Source organism: Antechinus flavipes, chromosome 6 (assembly GCF_016432865.1).
Source record: "Antechinus flavipes isolate AdamAnt ecotype Samford, QLD, Australia chromosome 6, AdamAnt_v2, whole genome shotgun sequence".
Lineage (NCBI taxonomy): Eukaryota > Metazoa > Chordata > Mammalia > Dasyuromorphia > Dasyuridae > Antechinus > Antechinus flavipes.
Window position 1 is genome coordinate 203,047,695 of NC_067403.1, and position 19,864 is coordinate 203,067,558.

The 19,864-nt window shown below is 35.0% G+C and overlaps 1 protein-coding gene across 2 annotated transcripts in view; it reads right to left on the bottom strand.

Annotated features, from left to right (window-relative positions):
* The window catches only part of SPON1 (spondin 1), a 368,982-nt gene that overhangs the window by 209,279 nt on the left and 139,839 nt on the right, over nucleotides 1-19,864 (bottom strand). For both annotated transcript variants that reach the window (XM_051966978.1, XM_051966977.1), the window contains exon 4: nucleotides 4,218-4,291. In XM_051966978.1, the coding sequence (XP_051822938.1) occupies nucleotides 4,218-4,291 (74 nt within the window). The remainder of the gene's footprint in view (nucleotides 1-4,217; nucleotides 4,292-19,864) is intronic.

Sequence of the window (19,864 nt, forward strand, 5' to 3'; positions counted from 1 at the left end):
AAAAGGAAATAATTTATTTTCTTGCTGATGATCAAGATAAGTACAAGAGAAACAAATATATCTTTGGGGAAAGAAGGCCCTATCCAATGAGGGCAAGTTGGGGACCAAATAAGAAAGCTTACCTGTAGAAATCAGGTAGAGTCTGAGCTAATCCTCAGAGGAAGCTAGGCATTGTATATAGTGGCACTGAAAAGGGAATGTCCCATAAAAATAGAAAATAGCAAGTCAAGTTCAGACAACAACTAGCAGTCTAAACAGGTGGTAAGACCCCAGATTAGGGTGATGGTAGTAGGGGTAAAAAAGAGAAACAGTTGGAAGAAGTATTGAGAATACTAAATCAATAGGACTTTATAACTTTCTGAACAGGAAAAAAAAATCAAAAGGAAAGAATTAGAAATAGTATACCAAAGTTTTGAGGAAAGACACTAAATGAATGGTGGTACTATTTAAAGAATAGTGGAATCCGAAGGAAAAGAAAAAGAAGGAGAAACTTAAACTTTGAGCACATTGAATTTTAGGTGTGGTGGGAAAACTGGTAGGAAATTCCCTATAAATAGTTGGAAAAAGAGGTCTAGAGGTTGGAAAAAAAGTCAGGGTTTTTGCTATTGATTTGAGAGTCATCTACTTAGAGGTGACAGTTGAAGTGATATTTGGGACTATATGATTTTTGCTAAGCAAGGAAGTGTATAAAAAGCAGAGAAAATGTCAAATTGGGAGACTGGAAAAAAGACAAGGAACCAATAAGAGACACCAGAACAGTTAGGGAAGGAATAGGAATTAAGAAAGAAACTCATCTTAGGAATTAAGAAACTTGAGACTATGCACTCATTAAAAAAATAGTTATTAATATACTTACAACGTAACAAAGAACTGTAATAGAAACTCTTAATAATCACTTTCAGTGTTCAGTTTCAGTCATATACTATTCTTTATGACCTCATTTGGTGTTTTCTTGGTAAAAATATTGGAATGGTTTGTCATTTCCTTCTGCAGCTCATTTTGCAGCTAAAGAAAATGAGGCAAATAGGATTAACTGACTTGCCCAGGATCACAGTTAGTAAATATTAGTAAATGGCTAGATTTGAACCAGATCTTCCTGACTCCAGATCCAGTGCTTTATCCACTATATTATCTACCTGCTAGTGATAGTCACTAGGGATAGGAAATAGATAAAACAAAGATAAAACTTCAAGGAGAATTCAAATTTAAGAGGCGAGAAGTAGAGCTATATTTAATGCTGCAGAAAGGTCATAAAACACGAGAACTCAACAAAGAATTCTTCAGGAAATAACTAATGACTTTTAAGAGAGTTCGAAGAAAGGAAATCATTCTGTAAGATGCTGGAAGGAAAGTGGATCATGAGAAAGTAAAGGTGTTAAGTTCTTTCTTTTTCTAGTTTGGTCATAAATTTGAAGAGAAGGATGAAATGCTATTCTAGAATTGTAGAGAACTAAGTTTATACATATTGGTAGATGGAAAGGAGTCAGTAGAGGGACAAGAGGTGAAGATTCAAGAGAAAAGGGAATAACTCAAGTCCTAAAGAGAGTGCAAGAGAAGATTAAAGGCACAGGTAAAGTCACTAACCTTGGGGAGTAGACTTCTTCATTGGAAATAGGAAAAAAAAGAATGAATGACCCTGAGACATTGTGAAAAGCAGAAGGAGTCAGTAAAGATTTGAATGATCTCTAAATTCTCAGGGAAGTAGTAACTATAGATCATCTCCTGGGGGAGTGGTAGGGCAGTTGGGGACCTGAGGAAAGAAGAGATTTAGAATGTGAGTAAAGAGAGAGGGTGTCAAAGAGAGTAATACCAATTGCAGCTCAAATGAATGATAAGCATGTAGCTAAAGATGAGGTTTTGGGGGACTTAGTAGCCTGGGAATAAAACACCAAAAAAAAAAAAAATCAGATGGTAGAGATTACCCAGAAAGGAGGATTAATAGAACCAGAGATAAGAGTGAGTAAAATCTTCTAAGATGGTGGTTGTTATCTCATTAAAAACTAGAGTAAGGCTGGCATGAAAGTAAGTGAAACTATAATGATTCATCCTTTTCATCTTCCCTTCCTCTTCTTACTTCCCCCCCTTTCTTTTCTCTTCTCCTCATCACATAAAATAATAATTGTAAAACACTTAACACAGTGCCTGGCACATAGTAAACCCTAGAAAAATTTCCATTGTTGTTGCTTTTATTATTATTGTTATTTTATTATTGTGTTCTCTGCTTCCCTTTTACCTGTGACCACAAACTCCATTTCCCTATGTCTTTTGAAGTCTCTTCTTTTTTCTTTCTTTTCTTTTGATCAAATCTATGATTTTTGCCATTATAAAGAATTCTTGGTATTGAACTCCTTCCTTATTACTATCCTTCCAATTTAGCAGTATACTTGTAGTTTTTAGTTCATAATGTGCTCTTTGAAGGCAGGTGTTAGACTGGTTACTTTGCACTCCTAGTACCAAGTAAACACTTCAAAGGGCAGGGGGGGGGGGCGGGGAAATCGGGGAAGGTGGAGGGAAGTAGGGACACTGGGGCAATAAGAGGTTATGTGACCCAACCATCACATGACCTGGTACATCTCAGAGTCAGGACTTGGACCTAGAAATCTTTTTACTCCAAAGACAGCCTTTTCCCACAACAGTATGTTGCTGCTTATTATTTTCTATTCTTATTTGAACATGACATGAAATGACTATATAGGTATATATTTTTATCATTTGTTAAGTTGATTGACGTGTTATATGCCCTGCCTTTTTTGTTTTATTAAAATGGATGAGTTGATTTATTTTTCTCTCTATTAAAAACAAAAACACCAAACAAACAACTTTTAAAATATTAAATCAAGTTTCTGTTTTAATCCATCCTGCCCTTGCTACTATAATACCACGTTGAATCAATCTTGTCAGCCCTGGATACAGTAATTCTTTCTTTTTAGGAAATACCTTACCATTATGATAACACTGAGTTAGATCTGTGGATATTTCCAGAATCAACAACTAAAGGACTAGTCAGAAGACTTCAGGAAGAAAAGAAGATTTCATTTAATGGCTTTTCAAGAGAAATTGTTCCATTTCCTCTCTAAGCTATAAAATTCTTGTGTATGTGTGAGTGTGTGTGTGGGGAATTGTCAGGATTTTAATTTTAATTTTTTTTCTTAACATAGTACAACAAGCATTTCTATAACAGAACAATAAAAAATGATTGCAGATGAAATTGAAGATCTACTATGCATGATTTGCTATTCCTTTCAAATATACATCAAACTTATCATGTAATTTCTTTTTTTCCTTTCCTTCTCCTCCACTCCCCCACCCTAGAGATGGCTATCATGAGACACAAGTATAAAATTATTCTATACATACTTCTGTTTGTGAGTTTTTTCTCTGCATGCAAATAATGTTTCTCTCCGTGTGTCCTTTATATTAATTTGGGTATTTATAATAATCAAAGTAACTTATTCATTCAAAGTTACTTTTCAAATTGCACATTTAACCTATATCGAATTACTTGCTGTTTTGGGGGAAGGAGAGGGAGAAAAAATTTGAACACAAGGTTTTGCAAAGGAGAATGTAGAAAACTATCTTTGCATGTATTTGAACAAATAATAATATTATTAAATAAAAGAAAAAACAAAGTTGTTCTTCAAATAATGTTGCTTTTACTGTATACAATGTTTTCTTGGTTCTGCTCATTTTGCTTTTCATTATTTCATACAAGTCTTTCCATAAAACTGTTTTTAAATCAAATCAACAAGCAATTATTAAATCCCTACCATATGCCAGAACCTAAAATATTTTTGAAGGAAATTCAATAGCAAACAAGCTCTTGGCATTGGATTGCAAGTTCTCTGAGGAAAGGAACTGGGTGTTTTGTTTTTTTTTTTTCCATTTTGTTTTTTGTATCACGAGCTTCTAAGCACATATGTCTTGCACATTGTAAATGCTTATTATGTTTATATTGGGTTGGATTGGAATTGCTGTTCTTTGCACAAAAGAAAATAACATCTAAGTGCTGCTGGCAATTCTCTGTCAAAGAAATCAAGCTGGTTAATTGGAAGGCAAGCAGGATCAAAGTGCACACAACCTCTGGCTACCATTAAAACACTTGAGCTATGTGAGATATTGAAACCAAAGAATAGCAGGACAAAATGATTCTAAATGCCTGAATCTTAATATTTGCATGGAATAGGCCACAGCTCTTGGTTGCTCCATCTCAGTCTTACCTTGTTCACAGAGTTTCTTGGTAAGAGAACCCTCATCTTGAAAGTAAATTATGCGCTTCTGCACAATGCTGGCCCTGTAAAAAATAACACACACCAAATGATGATCAGTCTTTCTTCAAAAAGTAAGTAAATAGTCTGAGAATTTTTGGAAGGGACTTCCTTTTCTCAGCTTTTAATTTTAAACTTCTGAAGTCTAGAAATTTTTGTGAAGAAGCACAAAATATATGAAGCAAGTAATCCTGTACCTTCTTTCCTGAAGGGAGTTGGGACAAAAGAATTTTAAAATGTGTTTTGGTTTTGCTCTGAAAATGTCACCCTGCCTCTTTCCAGAATTAGCAAACTAAACTAACTTTGACATTCTATACAAAGATTGCTTCAGCAGCTCTAGCTTTTCCTTAAACTTGTCAAACAGAAGATATGAGAATTTTAAGAATGTTTTGAGGCTCAAAAGTAGTTATTTCAAGACAATCAAGATATATTATTTAATTGGAGATTTTCCCATTTTTTTTAAAGATTCTTTCCCAATATTATTTATTTTTAAATAGCCTAACCAGAGGTCGAGGGTCAGAACTCTCAAAATCTCTATATTGTCAAATATGAAAATATAAAAATACTGTTATGTCACCATGGATTCTGCTCTGTGATAGGGCCTTATTGCCTTATTACCTTAGCTATCCCCATCAATATCAGTATCATCCTCTAATGCCTTGTGATGCCCTGTGGCTTTTAGAATAGAATCTGTCCCCCACACATTCAGCTCTTGTCAGAACAGGTCTTGAAAAAGAGACAGCAATATGACATGTGACTGGACTGAAGAGAGAGCCTTCTTTTAGAAGCATAGCAGGATTTTCTTGATAAAAAACTGACCTATCCCTCTCAAATTGGTATAGAGCTTAAAATACAATTTTTTTTTCTTGGCTTCCAATCCCCAGGGGAAACTGAGGAGCAGGGTTTAGAAAGGAGGAAGGAGACTAGAACTGGTAGGAAGAAAGTAGGGGTTACATATGATACACGCTTAATTTCCACTCTACTCACTGGTATCTGTTTTTGTCTCTCTCTGTGTGTGTTTCTCTCATACCTACATACAGTATTATTCCTTCCTCCCTGTTCCCTAATTCTCTCCCTGGTCTCCTTCAAAGGTGGCAGGTCTGAGTGATCTCATATACAACCAATGGATGGGAAGAAAGGTCTTGATTTATGATTCCATTATAGTTGTGCTACCCTTGATATTTTCTTGAAAGTCTTTTCCCAATCAAAGTGTCTATCTTTTGTGAATGGGGCTCAGTCTAGCCCAATACTTCATCAAGATTTGTTAAAAATCCTGAGAGTTCCTGGCTAGCAAGGGAAATAATTAGCATCTTAAAATCCATCTGTGAAGCAATAGTTTACAATATTGTACTACTTTAACAACATTGCATGTGAAAACAGTTTTAAAGACTTAAGCATTCTGATCAGTGTAATGACCAAGCACAATTCTAGAGGACCCATGATAAAAGAAGGTACCTACCTCCTGACAGAGAGATGATTCAAAATGCACAATGTGACATATATTTCTAAGCATATTCCATGAAAAAATTTGCCATATTTGACAATGCATACTTGTTACCAAGATTTTCTTTATTTTTTTCCATTGCAATGGGGATAGTCCAATTAGCAAGAATTGGATTTTTTCCCCACCAAAATTAATAAAATTTAATCTTGTCAACTAGCACTTATTAAGCATCTAATATATGTCAGGTATTATGCTGGGCAAAAATAGTCCCTGTTCTTAAGGAGCAAAAATTTTGAAGGGAGAGACAATATTCAAACAATTATGTGCAGGATAAATTGGAGATAATCAACAAAGGAAAGGCAATAGTATTAAGAAAGGAAACTAAGAGGTAGAAATAAGAAGGAAGAGCATTCTAAGGAAGAAAGCAGTCAGTAAAAATGATTGGAGATGCCAATTTGTTTATTTAATTTAACTAATTAATGCTGTGCTATTTCTCATGTATTTTCCAAGCAATGCATCTGAAACAATCATTTTTGTACATTTTCCTCCTATATATAGAAGAAAAGTATCTACTTTCTGAATTACTAATGACCAGATGCCACATGGGAGAAAAGTTGCATATAATTCATGACAAGCCACAGCTAAAATTCAAAAATGTGTCCCTAAATGCAGTGTGACATGGAGAGCTGAAATTATTTGTAAAAATAAACGCACACACACATACACACACGTATTGGTGGGACTAGTTCAAAATTTGCAAGGAAGTAACATTTTTGTTATTTAATATGATTTTCTTCTTAATGTGATTTACAGACAAGTTTTGTGGTGGTGGTTGTTAGTTGGTTGGGTTTATTAGAGTTTTTGTTTGTTTGTCTCCAGTTTTTTTTTTTTTTTGAGACTGGGCTTCTCTATTGCATCCATGCTGAAAATGTAGAGGTTATTCTTGCCTTCAAAGCACTGCTAATCAACAAAAACTTTGATCAACTCCATTCTGATCTGGGCCAATTTGCCCCCTTGTTAGAAAGTTTTATGGCCTCCCACTCTCAGCATATTAATGCTACATTTCATATGGACACCTAATTTTCACTTTAGTGCACTTGCAGATTAGAACTCTTGAGCCCAAAAGATCCATTAGTTTCAACTTTCTCAGCAAGAAGCACCCACATAACCCGGCCTTTCAAGATTTAAAACAAAGCAATTATCATTCCAACAATTTTTTTAACCAGTTTTTCCCCAACCAACCAACTGATCAACCAATATACATAAAGTGCCTACTATGTGTCAAGTACTATGCTAAATGTTAGGGATACAAAAACAGGCAAAAAACAGTCCTTATACTCAAGAAGCTCACAGTCTTATGTGGAAGAGATCAAAAACAAATAAATGCAATTAAGCTATACACAGGATAAAAAGGAAAAGGGAAATAATTAATAAGGAAAATATACGGAAGCATAAGTGTTGACATGAATGAAACATGCCTGATTTTTCTCTTAGACTGAACAAAGGAATACAAAAAAACAAAAAACAAAAAAAAAAAACAAAACCTGCTATAATCATTCATTTGGTCTGAAATAAAGAACAAACATCTCAGGACAATGATAGTAATTAAGTGGAGACTGTTTTCAATAGACTTATAGCAGAGTTGGTAACTCTCAGTTGAAAAAGGAACAATCATTAAGTTCTAGGTAAAGTGAGAATGGTAGAATATTCACTAGCTTTATGCAGGATCAGAAAGGACCAGCAAGTTCACAAGAGATGATGCTTTCTGTTTGAACATCTTATAACAAATGTAAGCACTCTTTCCACTATGTCCAGAAAGAAGACAGTTGGATTATGAAAAACCAAGGAAGAAAAGAATTCCGTGAAGTTTGCCAGTAACCACGCTAGGAAACAATACTAACAATGTTGGGAAGGGGACACCCCGTGGATTGTGCAATAACCCGCAGGCTGCTTCTACAGCTATGGCTGTAGCAATATCTAAGTGCCACATTCCATTTCAGGTCAGGGCTGGCAATTGTGACTCTGGAAAAACTGCTGAAATACCCCACAAAGCTTATATCATTTCACAAGAACAGATAAAGAAAGGAGGAGGTCCAGAGAGAACAGTTAGAAGGCTAACCCCAACAAATATGCTAGAAAGCAATTTTCTTTCTCAATTTCTATGCTCCCCAAATGGTTTCAGAAAGCAGAGTTCCTCAAAAACCCAAATGATGTACCACTGTGCAAAAAGCTTAATGTAAGAAGCCTGTTACTTTTACTGACTCTTGTTGAGTTCTACCATAACTACATAGCTAAAGCCCTGCAATATAGAGACCATATACAGGGCATGGGGTTTGTGTCCCAAAATCTCAGGATGGCAGAATAAGATAGAGATCAGAAGCTGTCACATAGAACACCAAGACTACCATCTCTGAGTTATCATTGTTCAACTCTTTTGTCCAAGGCCTCAAGAAGTTCACCCCAAGACCACTCTCATAAGACTTACTTGTAGACAGAGACCGAGAGAGAGATAAAGAGAGAGACAGAGAGAGAGAGAGAGAGAGAGAGAGAGAGACAAAGAGAGAGAGAGAGAGAGAGAGAGAGAGAGAGAAACAGAGAGAGAGAGAGAGAGAAGAGAGAGAGAGAGAGAGAGAGAGAGAGAGAGAGAGAGAGAGAGAGAGAGAGAGAGAGAGAGAGAGAGAAACAGAGAGAGAGAGAGAGAGTCCAACAGGGAAGACTCCTCAGCCATACCTTTTTCCCAATCACCCAGGACATTGCTCAATTGGACAAAGACTAACCTAACTTCTATCTTTTCTTTAAAGACAACTAGCTATTCAAGTATCTGTGTAATGCACCAAGCCACATATACCAATCTAGATATTATTTCCATTGGGGTTGCTTTTAGGAACCATAGGAGAGCATTGGAGACAAACAGGGTTGGGGATTAGGGGGGAGTAGTCCTATTGGAATTATAATCAGCGTTTGTTGCCTTTTTGCTCTCCTAATCAAATAGCCTTGGCATTGTATATCCACAATCAGGTTTTCCATCTTTTTCTTTAGATGTACTGCATATTTTGTTACAGATGTTTATTTTTATTTTCAAAGTCTGTCAAAGCCTAAAATAATTTCACATCCTGAGAAATTTGCTGATTATGCTCGAAACAAATGTTTGGTACTAATATCAGAAGTATAACATGCAATGGAATCTTACAAATTACATTCTATTTCAAAAAGATAATAGCTTCACAAAATGATAAAGTAGTTTATAAGAAGTCCCTTGATATTCTGGAATTATAAATTTCGCCTATATTCTGCAGCAATTTGGCAGCATGGTTAAATAACATTTATATCCAAAATACTTTCTTATCAAGAAGGAATGCATTAAAGAAATCTAAATTAAATTTCTCAGTATGCTAGCTTCTCAAATTCCCAACTCTCTGATGAAAGTCTAAATAATTCACTAATCATCAGCAAAAATTTTCATTTAAATTTAAAATGGAAAAATTTCACCAATAATTCTGACTCATTTGAACTTAATCTTTTTCAACTGGAAAAGTTTTCTTATTTTCCACTGTCCATCCCTATATACTTTTGCTATTAGGCTTCTTGTATGTATGTAAATGCATGTATACATGTGTGTATGTGTATAGAAATACACACATATGTGTATATAGAAATACACACACCTATGTCTGTGTGTCTATGTATACATACATACTGTGTGCCTGGAAAGGTATATGTACATATCTGTATATGTATTCATGTGTGTATATATGTTTATATATCTATATATGTTTATGTGTATTTGTGTGTATATATATATATGGAGACTATTTCTCCTTGATCTTTTTTTTCAACTAATTTTTTTTCTGAGGCAATTGAGATTAAGTGACTTATCTAATGTCAAAAAGCTAGGAAATATTAAGTATTTGAAGCCAGATTTGAACTCAGATTCTCCTGACTTCAGGGCTGGTGCTCTATTCACTGTGCCATCTAGCTTCCCCTTCCTTGATCTTAACAGTACTTTTTTTTTTTAACAACCAAAACATTGAGAATGAATAAAGCATTAATCAAGTAGTATAATTAACTTGAAAACATCAATATCAACTATAGACCTCATAGCACTGTTATGATGAAACATTCGTTAACCTCCAAGTTCTATATAAAAATAATAGAATTATAGATTTACAGCTGGAAGTGATAGTAGAAATCATTTAGTTTTACTTCCAAAGTTATGATTGAGGAAAAAAGCCCCAAAGAGTAAATAAATGCCTTGGCCCAGGGAAAATCGATAAGTATGGCAGACACAGGATTTCAACCCAGGTCATCTTGATTTAAATATAATGCTTTTTTCACTGCAATATATTACATCCATTAAATTGTTGTTATTATTACTGTTGTTATTAATTCTGAGTAAGAAAAATTGACTTCACAATTGTTGAGATTGTGAAAAGGGCAGAGGGGATAGAGTTATTTATTGTTCAGTGTAGAAAGACCCGAGTTTAAATTCTGCCTCAAACACTTGTTAGCTATGCTACTTTGGAAAGTCATTTAATCTTTCTTCATGTTCCCAATTTGCAAAATGAAGATAATAAGAGCATTTATACCATAGAGTTCTTTTAAGGATTAAATGAGGTAATATATACAAAGTACTTTGCAAATTTATGGTACTTTTATATCCAATTCTTGTAAAAAGATGAAAAAAGTTACTGTCCTCCTTTACTCATTTCTGGTTGGTGATGTGGGGGATCAGGGGAGAACTCTCTTATCCCTCCTACAGATTCACTTTTAGGAGAATATGGAATTTAATACAAAAATTAATTTCCTTTATCCTAATTCATTAAAATATTAGCCCTTTGGGTTTTTAGTCTATTTTGATCCCCTTTGTGTTCTCAAACCTCAGTTCAATTTATTTTTTTTAAATGTCATAAATACAAAATAATTTATTTTTGCTACTCCTTTTTTTGATATGCATGTTTCTTTACTTCCCTTCAGCTTCTCTTGTTTGGAATCTTTGAAAGTTGACTAATATGCTAGTCTACATTTTGTTTTACTGTGAGAAAATATCTCAAGTGTCTTTTGTTTATTTAAGGTCCAAACTTTTCTTTGATGTTTAGGTTCAGCTTTTCAAGATGTGGTGTATGGGGATATTTAGCTTGAACAATTTCACCTTTCATATTATTATATTCCGTTCTTTCCTTTGATTCCTTGTGGTGGCAGAATAATCCAGGATTTAAGGATTATCCAGGATAGTATTCCTTCATAGATAGAATTTTCTTGACTGCAAAATGACTTAACTGGAACACTAATAGATTGTTGATGGAGTTGTGAAATGATTCAACTATTCTAGAGAGCAATTTGGAACTATAGACCAAAGAGCTATAAAACTGTGGATATCCTTTGGTCCAGCTACTGGTCTGTATTCCAAAAAGATAAAAAGGGGAAAGAACTCGCATGATCAAAAATGTTTGGAGCAGCTCTTTTTTTTGTAGTGGCAAGAAATTGTAAATTGAGTAGATGGCCATCAGTGGGAAATGGTTGAATAAGTTATGGTATATTATTATTCTATAAGAAATGATGAACAAGCTGATTTCAGAAAAGCTGGGAACAACCTACATCAACTGATGTTGAATAAAGTGAGCAGAATCAGGAGAACACAATAATTACAAGACTATGTGATGATTAACTGTTATGGACTTGACTCTTCTCAACAAATGATTCAAGGCAATTCCAATAGACTTGTAATAGAAAATGCCAAACACATCCAGAGAGAGATTTATGGAAACTATGGATTGAAGCATAGGATTTTCACCTTTTGATTTGTTTTTTGTTTTTTTTTTCCCTTTCTAGTGGTTTTTTTTTAATCTGATTTTTCTTGTACAACATAACAAATATGGAAATGTGCTTAAAAGGAGTGCACCTATTTAACCTATATTGGAAGGCTTGCTGTCTTGGGAAGGAGGAGGTAACAAAGGCAGGGAGAAAAATTTAGAATTCAAAGTTTTACAAAAAGTGTATTTTACATGTATTCTTTTTTCTAAATAAAAGAATACTATTAAACTTTTTAAAGAAAAGAAAAAATAAAGTGAAAAAATGTCTTGTTACTGAAATTGTAAAATAAAAACATCTCAGTGGAGTTTTAGATCTGGATATGTATGATTCCATGTGTGTGTGTGTGTGTGTGTGTGTATTTGTGCTTCTGGTAATTATCTGTGAATTCATTCGATCAATATTTTGTTGTATATATGCAAAAACTCATGGAATTTTCCTACATTTTTTCATTGTCTGGTATTCAGCTTTTCTATCCATATATTCTGTTCTTATGGGAAACCTAGGATAATTAAGCTATCTTTTTGTAAGAACAATTACCTGGGCTAATATGGAAATTCTCCAGGGTTTCTTTTTTTTAAGGTTGCAGCATTCTGGTTATCTTCTGCTAAATTTCCTTCCATTCCTCTCCCTTTATCTGAGTCATCTAAATGTGCTATTCTCTCTTTCAGAGTCTCTATTTCTTTAACAGATTCTCTATCAGTTTTTCTATTTCTTTCTACCTTATTGTTTGCATTTTAAAATTCTTCAGTGATCCCTAGTCTCATTTTATTTCTTTTATCTTTTTCAAGAGGCTTATAATTCTTATGAAGCATTTTGATGTATCTCACTTTAGTTACACTTTCTCTAGTGATTTGAAAAGCTGTTTTTAATATAAAGAATTTTTGGTCCATTTTCTTTCATAGTATAATACCAGTTACATTGTGTTCTTGCCTACTAAATTTTTATTCATTTTTCTGTTTTTATTAGTCTCTTGGAAGTCTTATCTGTTTAGGAGTCAGGTTTAAACTGACGCGCTTTCTCTTCAATTTTTTGTCTTTCAGCTTTTATCTTGTATGCCCAGTAGCTTATCTCTAGTTTCATTCCTGCCTCTTTAGCTCCTTTTTCTTCCACTTTTGCACAGAAGCCTCTTCCTCTTTCTAAGCTCATGCTAACAAGGTATGAGGATCAGACCAAGATCTTTGAGTACAGAATGTTCCATTAGATGAAAATATTCCCATTATGGATTTCTAGTTTCCATTTTCTCTGACATAGAAATTATTTTTCTTCTAGTTGGCTTTGAGATGTCAACTATCCTTTACCCTTTTTCCAGTTACCTTCCCCTCAGTAAGATTTAGTAAGAGTTCAGACTTAGTCATTACCACGAGTGGACAATGCAGGAATACTGATAGCCAGAAACATATACCCACAAAGTTGGGTTGGGAACACAATATGGCTTGAGAGTGAGTTTGTAAGTGTATTTAAATTTGGGGAATTATTTCATGAGATTATTGTATTTCTAGTTCTTGTTTTCACTTTGTATGGTGTACTTGTCTCTTTTTCTTGTAGTTTCAGCTTATTCTGTAATTAGGCAGCTAAATGATATCTTGGTACAATGGGGAGAACGGTAGACCTGGATCTAGGAAGATTTGAAATCAGTGCTGTCTTCAGATGCTTTCTGGTTGTGTGACCCTCACCAAATCATTTAACCTCTATCTGCCTAATCTCCTTAGTACCTACTTCTCATGGTTCTTATAAAAATAAAATGAAATTTTTTAGGTACTCTGAACACCTTAAGCACTATGTAAATCCTAACCTATCTAGTGCATCGGGGAGGGAGTGTCAAGATTGTAAATATGTGCAGAAAACAATACTGCTACCTTAATTTTTTGTCATTCAGTCATTTTCCATTTTTGTTTGACTCTCCATGATCTCATTTGGAGTTTTCTTGGCAAAGTTACAAGAATGATTTGCCATTTCCTTCTCCAGTTCATTTTACAGATGAGGAAACTGAGGCAAACAGGGTTGAGTGACCTGCTAGGAGTCACACAGGTAATAAGTGTCTAAAGTCAGATTTGAACTCATAAAGAGGAGATTTACTCATGCCAGACGTAGCCATCCATCCATCACACCACCTAGCTGCCGACCTTAATGTCTCACAAAATTGAGGATGGGGGAAATGTTTCCAAAATTTAAAATTCTCTCCAAATATGACCTATTGTTAAGCTTACCTTGCAATATTTATAAAGTATATTATGGGTCATTAGAATCATGGGTTTAAAGATTTTAGAGCTTTTGGACATCATCTACTCCAACTCCAAGACATATATGTAAAGGGTGTATGGGATGACCTCTTCCTGCCTTCCATCGCTCAGAAAGGTTTTGTAGAAATCCACTACTACTCTATCTAAGTCTTCTGCCTAAAAATGAATTGCCTTTCTGCATTACCAAATAGCACTCAGTAAATTCTCAATACCATCTTAAAATCTAGCTTATTGTCCCCATTTTGCAAATTTAGAAGTTATGGCTCAGAGAGATAAAATGTTTTGCAAAAGTCCTTTTAAACTTTAATTATAAAATCTCTTCTTGAATTCAAATTTCTTAAGTCCAGTGTCTTTTTCACTCTTTAAGACGATAGGAGCCCTCTAGAAAAAAAGAAGAGGGAAAAAGGGGAAAATGGAATAAGAACATCTTTAATGCCAATTATGTGCCAGGTGCACTGGGCCAAGCACTTTATCTAAAGAGATCCATCTTCATAACAGTCCTAGGTAGTAGTTCCTATTATCATCTCCATTTTTTAAATCAAGTAACCTTAAGTAAATAGTAGGTTAAGCGACCAGTTCACACAGCTAGTAAGTGTCTAAGGTCAAATAAGGTCCACTCTAGTGTTTCATCCACTGTGCACCAACTGTTTCTGGGCAGGTTATCTACTACAATCTGCTCACTTTATATAACTTAGCACTGTGCCTCGTACATAAGAAGAGCTTACCAAATTCTTTTTGATCCATCGATTATAGATAATGAAAATGAGCAAATGAAGTCAAGGAAATCAAGTAAGAAGTACTAAAGGCAAATACTTGACTCCAAACATAATGATATTTTTACTATACTCTAATGTCACCTCAAATCAACAATTATTTTAATACTTATACTCAAGATTGTCACTAGTATTTGCATTAAAACCATCCAACTGGCTTAATATTAAAATTTTAGAGAATGATTTTGTTCTCAGTGACTCCGACACCCTATCAGCTCTTTCTATGAAACATCCTTTTGAAACAAGAATGATGGCCCAAGGAGTTCCCCCATTTGGAACTAAAAATGCTGCATTCACCTGGAATATTTACTGCTAATTACAGGTGGGCATCTTTATATTTTTGAAGCCCTCGGAGGTTTATTCCAATCCAGAACAATGCTTGTAAGCATGCTAGTAGCTTCCACAAGGTAACTAGTGATACCTATTTTTGTGGCAAAGTGAGTCAACAGCATAGACTTTTCATAAGAAGTAACATCTGACAGTAACCAAAGTAACATTATTTAGAATAAGATTTAAAGAAATAAAAATACCTATGTGCAATTTGTGAAAATATAAACCAAACTCATCATTTCTCCCTATAACCTTTTCTTTCAGTTCCTATAACATTTTGTGTCTATTCCATAATAGTTATCACATGTTCATTTATGCACATATCCTATTTTTATTTCAAAAGTGCATACTACTTATAGCAGGAACGATGTCATCTTTGTATTTTTTCTCACAGAGAACATGGCAGGGTCATGCAAAAGGCTGAAGCCAAACAAATGTAGAGTTTAATTATCAATCACTACTTTACCCAAACCTAGTTTTCAATAAAAAGATTAATATGAAAATGGATGGAGAAAATCCATTTCATTTCTCAAAAAAAATTTCATTTTCTCAAAAGGTTTTGAATGACCTATACATATCTCTATCATACATGTCTCTAGTTTGGGACTTCAAACACCTTGATGTCAAAAGCCCTCATAGGTAGCTTTATTCTTTCTTTCAAGAGATGCTTTTAATAATCTGCTACAATTTATCAGAGAGAAGGTATTCATTTGCCTTCTTAGCACACCCAATTAGCTCTCTAAGCACTTCCTGCTCTCTTCTGCATCCCTGTCTTCCTTTGAAACTGCTTTGTTCTTCACTCAGCTTTCTGGTCCACATCTGCCATTTCCAAGAAAGGGTTTCCCTGGCAACCAGACTTACTAATTCTTTCCAAAGCCCCCTCCCAATAGGGAGCTGAAATTAGCATACAATCCCTTGAGTGTATTGACTAACACTTCTTCAGAAATCTCTGAAAGCTTCTAAAGGTTTAGGGCTTGCCCTCTATCTGAGATTTTTGACCCATATCTTTCCTTCAGAAGGTTTTTGAAATATATTTAATCAGAACAAAAGGTTTGAAAACACCATATATACACACCCCTACATATATATACATATATGTGCACATGTGTATATATGCATGCATATATATACACACGTGTGTGTATATATATTTGAGAATGAAATGGACTTCACCATGACACTACTTTTAGTTCATAGAACTATATGGCTAATAAGTTACTCAGAAAACAAGGTGCTTCTTGAACTGTTGACACCTGGCTGTCCCTGATGCTTTCATGACTTATGTCCTAAAAATAAGACCCAGATGAGGTGTGACTAGAGCCAGTAACGTGGATGCTGAGCATGTAGAAGATACAGTCGGTGTCACCAAAAAGGAAACTTTTACAACTCTGAAAGGCTGATGGGGACAGTGACTAATTCTTTATCATTGACTAGTAATGCTCTCATAAGGGCCAGAAAGCAATAAGTCATAGATCTGTCATGTCCTGACATTCTCTCTTTGCATCAGGGTCCTTTAAAACTGACAGTTTAAGCCTACTAAAATTTCATGTATGTGACTATCTAGATCTCAGGATAACAGGATTGAGAATTAAGGGGACATTAGAGAACATCTAATTTAGAGATTCTTGTATTTCCAATGGTTCTGTAGATAAATTTGAGGGGGTCTACTAACTTTAAGGGAAAAAAATTACATTTTATTTCATAATTAGTTTACTTTTATTTTATGCATTTAAAAAACATGATTCTGTAAAGGAATCCATAAACTTCACCAGATTGCCCAAGGAGTCCATGACACAAAAAATTATTAAGAATCTTTGGTCTAATATTCAACATGTATAGGACTGCTTGCCATCTTGGGGAGGAGGTAGAGGGAGGGAGGGATAAAGTAGGAACAGAAGTGAGTGCAAGGGATAATGTTGTAAAGAAATTTTTTTCAAAATAAAAAAAAAGAATGGTCTAATCCAACCCCCTCATTGTAAATATTAGAGAACTCATGCTTGGAGAGCTCAAAGGATTTATAGCACATATATTAAGTAAGAAAGGTAGGAAATGTAGGAGTTCCTCTGACGCCAAAGTCTGTATTTTTCCTAGTACATCACATTACTATCTAGCCATACTACTTACCCAAAACAAATAGCTAACATCCACAAGGTGCTTTAAGGTTTATAAGGTCTTCTATATGCTTTATAACGTGACCCTCAAAACTATTCTGTGCCATAGGTAATTTCAGCCCCATCTCACAAATGAGGATAAATAACTTGTTCAGGATTACAAAGCTATCACGAGGCTTGATCCTAGGTCTCTCCTCATTACAATATCCAATGCTGGTTTTCTTAATTTCTAATGATAATTTAGCCCACATTTAACCAAAGTAAATTAAATACTGCAAAAATTCCATACATGACTAAAAATAGCCCTTTCAGCTAACATTTGATCTCTTTGCTAAGCCATGGGAAATTACAATTTGCAACATAAATTTATTTACAAAACATTGTGGGAAGGTCAGTGGAAGATAATGTGCCCATATTGCCTCAATCAGTGAGAAGCAGTTTACCTTTTTATAATACTATGACTTTAAGCAGTTAAATCCCAAAAGCCATACAACAAGCTATGGTATCCCCACATGATGCTAGGATTATGTTAAGTCTGTAATGTAGATCTAGGAATCAAATCTGATCCACATTTTAGGGATGATATTGATAAGTTGGAGAATGTCCACAGAGAAATGACAAGGATTGAGACCATAACGTCTGAGGATCATTTAAAGGAATGAAAGACAATACTATGAAGAGAATACTTAAGAGAAAACATGATAGCTACCTTTCTTCAAGTATCTTGTAGGAATGTCATGTAAGAATTAGATTTAGGCATCTTAAATCCAGAAGGTAATAGGTGAACATTACAAAGAGTCAGATTTAAGCTCTAAGAAAGGAAAGAGGGAGAGAGGAGAGAAGGAAGAAAGGAAGGAGAAAGGGAGGGAGGAAGGGAGGGAGGAAGAAGGGAAGGAAGGGAGGGAGGAAAGGAGGAAGAAAGGAGGAAGGGAGGGAGGAAGGGAGGAAGGAAGGAAGGGAGGAAGGAAGGAAGAAAGAGAGGGAGGGAAGAAGGGAGGGAGGGAGGAAGGAAGGAAGGAAGAGAGGAAAGGCGAGAGGGAGAAAAGGAAGGAAGGAAGGACAGAAGGATGGAAGGAATGGAGAGAGGGAGGAAGGAAGGGAAGGAAGGAGGAAAAGAAGGAAGGGAGGGAAGGGGGAAGGAAGGGAAGGAGGGAGGGAGGAAGGGAGAGGAAAGAAGGAAGGGAGAAAAGAAGGAAGGAAGGAGGGAGAGAAGAAAGAAGGGAGGGCAGGAGAAAAGAGAAAATATCCTAAGAAATAGAATTGTCCAAAAATGGAATGAGATATCACAAAAGATAGTGAGTTCACTAATAGTGAAGGTCTTCCAGAATGAGGCTGAATGTTAGGGATATCATCAAGGAAATTCTTCTTCATTTATAGATTGTGCTATAGATGACTCCTGAGGTCTTTGCCTTCTTTATGACTATATCTCTTCTGCATCCAAAACCCAACGTTCTTTCCACTACATTATGCTTCCTGAACCCCAGAGTAGAATACTTTTTTGCCTGCAGCGCTTAAATGGAGGAATCCTTTAGCCTCCATTGAAGGCTCTCACATGAGAAGGATGAAAGTGAAGTCCATGTCTTACCTGCAGCTTTGTACTGAAGAAAGCACTATACTCAATAATGAGAGCCCAGAAATAAATTCCTAAAATGGAGTTCAAAGGAATGAATAAAATCAAAAGATCCAAATGCAAAGGAAGCAATGACAGTGGCAAACGGTTAGAGCCTCAGTAGTCCCTGCTGCTTTGTCTTTTGCTGACACTTGCAAACAGTCCCTGATCTGAGACTACATCTGCAGGCTGGAGTGTAGCAGATGGTATCTTTTGTATAATATATATATATTACATATATATGTGTATACACATAAACCTATATAAACATATATATGTGCATTGTGTAAAGATATTTGTCATTTGTACATATGTATATAGCTATAGATAACAAAAATCTTTATAAACAATTCACAATCATCACAATCTAGACAGTCATTCAATTCTTCTAAATAAGCCTCCTTAACCTTTTTTAGGTCATGAACTACTTTGGCAGTCTAGTGAAGCATGCAAAACCTTTCTCAGAATTGTTTTTAAATAATTGAAGGAAATGCTAAATTTCAATTAGACGTTAGTGAAAATGAAGATGTAGTTTTCCCATCCAAGATCAAGACCTTTAGAAATCTATGGGGACCAGATGGACCAGATTAAGAAACCTTGCTCTAAATGATTCCCATCTTTACATTATTGCTGCCTTTATCTGTTTCTCCTAACTCACAAAATTAAATAAAATTATGGTCACAAAAACCCTGGCTGTGATCCTAAGAAATTTAAAAGAAACTTTTCTAGTTTATTTCTTCCTAGAATTCCTCAGTGACTTCTATGCTTATGATAGTTACATTTTTCTTTCATTAAAGACAAGAGTATTCACTCCACCAAATTTCAAGTCTGATGCTTCATAAAGTTGAGGAGATGACCAGGGTTCTCAAGCTATGCTTAAGGAGTGCAAACTCTGCAACCTCTCAGATTCTACCAACTAAATGCAGCGCCAGTGACATACTGTGTCTGCTGTATGAAGATCAATCTAGCTAAGTATAGAAATATTCAGGATCAGTTTGGTCTCCAGGAGAAGTCTTTGTCCATAGTAACTCAGGAAATAGAAAAAGTGTAGGATGACTCTATATCCAATAGAGTTCTCTACTTCCAAAAGCAATCATGGGTTAGTGGGGGGAAATGGCAGAGAATGCTAAAGGCATAGTTTTTAGATCACCTTCAAACATTTAGGTTTCGGTTGTGAGATTTTTGTCCAATGACCAACAAGCTGATATACCACCAGAGGAGTATATTGTATATTGTATATACATGTATAATGTCTATTGATTTTTTTTTGCTATTAATGAA